At 42.3% G+C, this 4,659-nt stretch overlaps 1 pseudogene across 1 annotated transcript; it reads left to right on the top strand.

Moving 5' to 3' along the window:
• The first annotated feature begins 2,923 nt into the window (after positions 1-2,923).
• On the top strand, positions 2,924-4,203 carry TEOVI_000427700:pseudogene (annotated as a pseudogene). The gene is given in 2 exon segments: positions 2,924-3,877; positions 3,880-4,203. Coding segments are annotated over 2 exon segments (1,278 nt in total).
• The last annotated feature ends 456 nt before the right edge of the window (positions 4,204-4,659 follow it).

Raw genomic sequence — 4,659 nt, 5'->3', positions numbered from 1 at the left:
GAGCCACGGGCGCCTACAAAAGAGCAATGCGGCGCCAAACGCTCAAGCCGCAGAATTCAACGCCTTGTGCTCAATTATAGAACTAGCAAACAGGGGCCTCACCATTGCTGGCGTCACAACGCCACCGTCTATACAAACATACATTAAGTTTCTCACAGCTCTCAACCTGTCATTGGAACCAGACGAATTTTTTAACCAAAACTTCAAAAGAACCAGCGATCCGAAAGGCGAAAACGAAGAGTGGACGGAACACAAGGCAACCTGGGCGGAGCTTCAAGAAAACATCAAAACAGGGAAGAAAGGTTCGCTCGACGCTATAATAGGCCGGGTCGAAGGCGAACACCGACAGGAAGCGGCAAGGCAAGTAGTAAATGCAACGCTCGCAAAAGTAGCTTCCTTAAAGGCAAGCCTTAAGGCAACACCGTCCTCGGATGACATAAAGCAAGCGATGAAGCTCGTACTCTATGCAAACAAGGAGGCAACGGAACCGAAACAAGGCACAACATTTGGTTCATCAGGGGCAAACGGCACAAACGCCTGCGGTGGAAGCGGCGCAGGCGAAAAGGAGGCCGGGATTTCGCTAGCCAACGACTTCGTGTGCTTGTGCGGCGTAGGCAACACGGCAGGCATAAAAGCGTGCGCCGGCAACGCAGCGAGCGAAACGGTCACACATTCGGGCCAGACAACAGCAGCAACCATGTTCACCAACACAATCAAATACGGAAATGAAAGCACAGGGACAGCGGTTTCACAAGGAAAGATTCAGGCAGCAGTTCTCAATTTCAGAAATTTACTTTGCAAAGGGACAGAGACCAGTGGAACAGGTCGGGCGGTATTCGGCGCTTACGGAAACAACGGCAACTGCGACGGTGCAACGTCGAACAACTGTGTAACATACAAAGGACGAATACAGGACAAAAAACTCCAGATCCCATGGTTAGTTAACCTAGAAAAAGCAGCAGAATTAATATCAGAACAGAAACAGAATAGCGCAATAAACCGCGACATCTCAGCTCAAATCGTTTCCCTATCTGCGACAGCATACGCTAGTTACTTGCAAGCCTTGCACGCAACCGCGACAACACACTTAACGCAAACTGCAACCCCACAACAACCTGACACCAGAAGCAATGCAGAAACAAAGAAGAAAGAATGTGAGAAACACAAAGACAACAAAGCTGCTTGTACAGAGGCTAACTGCAAATGGAAAGAAGGGGATAGCGAAAACAAAGGGGATTGCAAAATAGATGTAACTAAAGTTAAAGAACAGACAAACACAGCAGAAAGACCAGGAGAGCAAACCTCAAAATGTACTAGCCTAGAAAGCAAGGAGAAATGTGAGGGAGAGCAAAGAACTCTACCCCGGCAAAAAATCTGTGTGCGGGTGGATCACTTCTGAGGATGGTAAAGGAACTCTTGAAAAACCTTACTGCCGTGATTCCAGTTTTCTCGTCAATAAAAAATTGGCTCTGATGACTACTGCTTTTATGATGGCATTTTAGCATTCTAAGGATTCTTGCTCAAGTTAACAAAATTTATGATATGTTTCTATTTTGAGAATTTTTTTCGTATTTTTCATGAAATTAGATATATTATAACACTTTTTGAAACAGTATTCAAGTTAGTGAAACGCTAGAAATCTAAAAAATAAGAAAAATATCAAATTTTACTATGATAGTAGAATATGGATGTTACATAGCATGCCTATAGGGTAGAAAAAATAAGTGGTATTTTGATTTTATTCGATTTTGACTATTTCAAGGATAATATTTCTTTGATTGTAATGGCAATTATAATGATAATAGTAATGATAGAAGAGTGGTTAAGTGTGTATATACGAATATTATAATAAGAGTTGCAAATACTAAGATGTCGGTGTAAATAGAAGAACTTAAATCAATTACAAGTGCACGGTAAGAGTAAGGTAGTGAATGGGACATTGAATGAAGTGTAAACAGTAAAAAAGATATTGAATATTCGCTTTTTCAAACACAAATATGACGATGGGAATCATCGCACACAAAGAGACAATGGAGGGGACAATAAGGGGTAGTAAGAGTGCAGATTTAATTTCAAATAAAGACTCTATGCAACAGTAGAAGCTGCAGTGTAAGACGAACAAGAAGAGAAGAAAATACAGAATATACAACAGAATGCGTAACAAAACAGCACAGGTGAAAATTACGGAGGAAGAAACTGTGCTAAGAGTTCACACGGAAACGGATGGTCACTATTGCACGGATAGTAGTGACTGTTTTTTTAACCTGGTGGCGGATACTAATGTTGAGTATTAAGGTGGAATCATTTTAAAACTATAATAGACGTGGGATTTCGGTTTCGTTGAAAGTGGACAGTTTAGAGACTAAGAGAGGGGAGATTATTTTGTTTTTGGAAATTAATGCAAAAATATTATGGCCAAATTTCAAAGGAGGAACTGAGATTACAGCACCGCACAGACAGGGAGCAAGTGAGTTTGTTCAGAATGACACAGACACGCACCGCCACATCGACCGAGCGCTACTACAAGAACGGAAGAGGTTTCACACGAAAGCACAAGAGCGCAGCTGAATAATTTCATTCAATGTAAATCTCCTTTGCCACAAAACCACCACGGCCGCATATTCTTACCAGACGTCACAGCCGGCGAAAGCAGAGGAATCGACAGCAGGCCAAGAAACCTGGCAAACTCAAAGGTGTGCAGTCTGAACCGAAACAAAGACAAAAATATCCAATTGGACATGAAAACGCCAACTACACCAGAGAAACTTTCACCCAACCCACAAAAATCAAGTATTCGAAGGGAAATAAAATTAAAAACTGCGCGAAGCCGCTGATGAGGAAGATAATAATGGAAACACTGATCTGCTTAGCAATAGCAGTAGTGGCAGCGCAACACGTAGCGCTAGGCAGCAGCGGCGGTTTCGACGCAGTGGCAAAAGCAGTAAATTCCGCATGCGAGTCGGCGCGGTACCTCAACCTTCTGGAAGCCAAGCTTTCTTCGACGTACGGCCACGCAACCAGACCGGCAGAAAGAGCTATCAAAGCAGCAATAACCTATAACCTAGCAGCCGCAGCTACCCCCAGCCAAAAAACTAAAATGGCTTTTAAAACCTTGGCGATAGTAACAGAAAACGATGTGCCCAACCTCTTACAGCAAGGCCGCGAACAAAAAAAGCGCTATAAAACAACAGCAAAACTCCTAAAAGTGCAAGAAGCCGCCATGCTAAGCCAGCGCAAATCTGCAAAACCGATGATAACGACGAGCACTGCAACAGCGACGGCGGCTGACGGGGCAATAGGCCAGACGACCTCCATGGCGACATGCACAGCCGATGTAACAATCTCAGCATCAGAAACAAACTGCACATACGAAAAACAAAAAGACAAAATCAAAACAGCCAATGTAGAGTTCGAATCAGCAACAAAAATAAAGATTGCAGAGCTTGATAGCAGCAAGCCAGGGTTCTTAGTAAAAGCGTACGCAAAAGGGACTGTGGCGGACGCAAAAGCACCACCAACGCATAAAGCCGGGGGGTGCATCGTAGGTGGCAGCGACTTCGGCGGTGCCAACCGGAACGACGGAATGGCGGCAGAGCTAACAGCAAAAACCGCCAGCTACAGAGAAGGCGAAGTTAGCTTTTTTGCGGAAGGCTCTAACAGTGACTGCATACAAATAGATTCAAACCAGGGACACACATAATTGAAGACAACAACCCTGGCGAATGCTCTTTGCGAGCTCAAGAAGGCACCAGCACTAGCATACACCGAGCCCCGTAACCAAGCCATAAGCTCGATTGAAAAAAATGACAAATTAGTCCGTGTGCTAACGGACCTAAATAATCCAGGAGCAGCGCCGCCAACAGAATCACAAAAGAAAAAGAACTATTCAACAAGTATTTTGGAGCAGACGCGGCCGCATTCAAAGCCGAAATAACTGACGCAGTCATAGAAAAGAAGATTGACGTGACAATAAGAAAGAAGGAAATAAAAAAGACGGCCTTTGAATTAGCAGGCACAGACGAAGGACTTACGGTGCTTTCTTATTTGCAGGAAAAGGAACTGGCAGAGAAGAAACAGTCACAGGACGCAGTAGCCATTCCCGAAAGCACTAAAGAATCCTGTGACAAATGAAAGGCAATATCAGACAAAGATAAATGCAACAATAAGGATGGATGCGAACACAAGGGTGGAAAATGCGAGGCTAAAGTGACAAAAGCAACAGAGACAACAAGCACAAACACCACAGGAAGCAATTCTATTGTAATTAATAAGGCTCCTCTTTTGCTTGCAGTTTTGCTTCTATAATTAATTTATAAGATTTTTATTCTATCTTATAAAACTTTATGAAATTTATGAAACTTTGCTATTTTGAGAAAATTTGGTAAATTTGCCAAAATTTGACATTTTTAAACATTTTTTGATGAAGTGTGTAAATTTTGAAAATTTTGAAATATATAAAAATTTGGTATGAGACTAGCCCATAGGTGTAAAGTAGTGTATTGAAAATGTGAGAAATATTAGTGCCATCTTTTTTTTTATTTTTTTATTTTTTGGAAGTTACATGTTATTTAAGGTTCCGATTATATTTCTTATCCGTATTAGTTACGGCTATATTATCATGGTAATGGTAATGATAATAATAGGAGAGTGTTGTGAGTG

The sequence above is a fragment of the Trypanosoma equiperdum genome, assembly GCF_001457755.1.
Source record: "Trypanosoma equiperdum strain OVI genome assembly, contig: ctg_889, whole genome shotgun sequence".
Classification (NCBI taxonomy): Eukaryota; Euglenozoa; class Kinetoplastea; order Trypanosomatida; family Trypanosomatidae; genus Trypanosoma; species Trypanosoma equiperdum.
The sequence above is the reverse complement of the archived record's forward strand: the minus strand, read 5'-3'. Positions and strand labels throughout refer to the sequence as shown.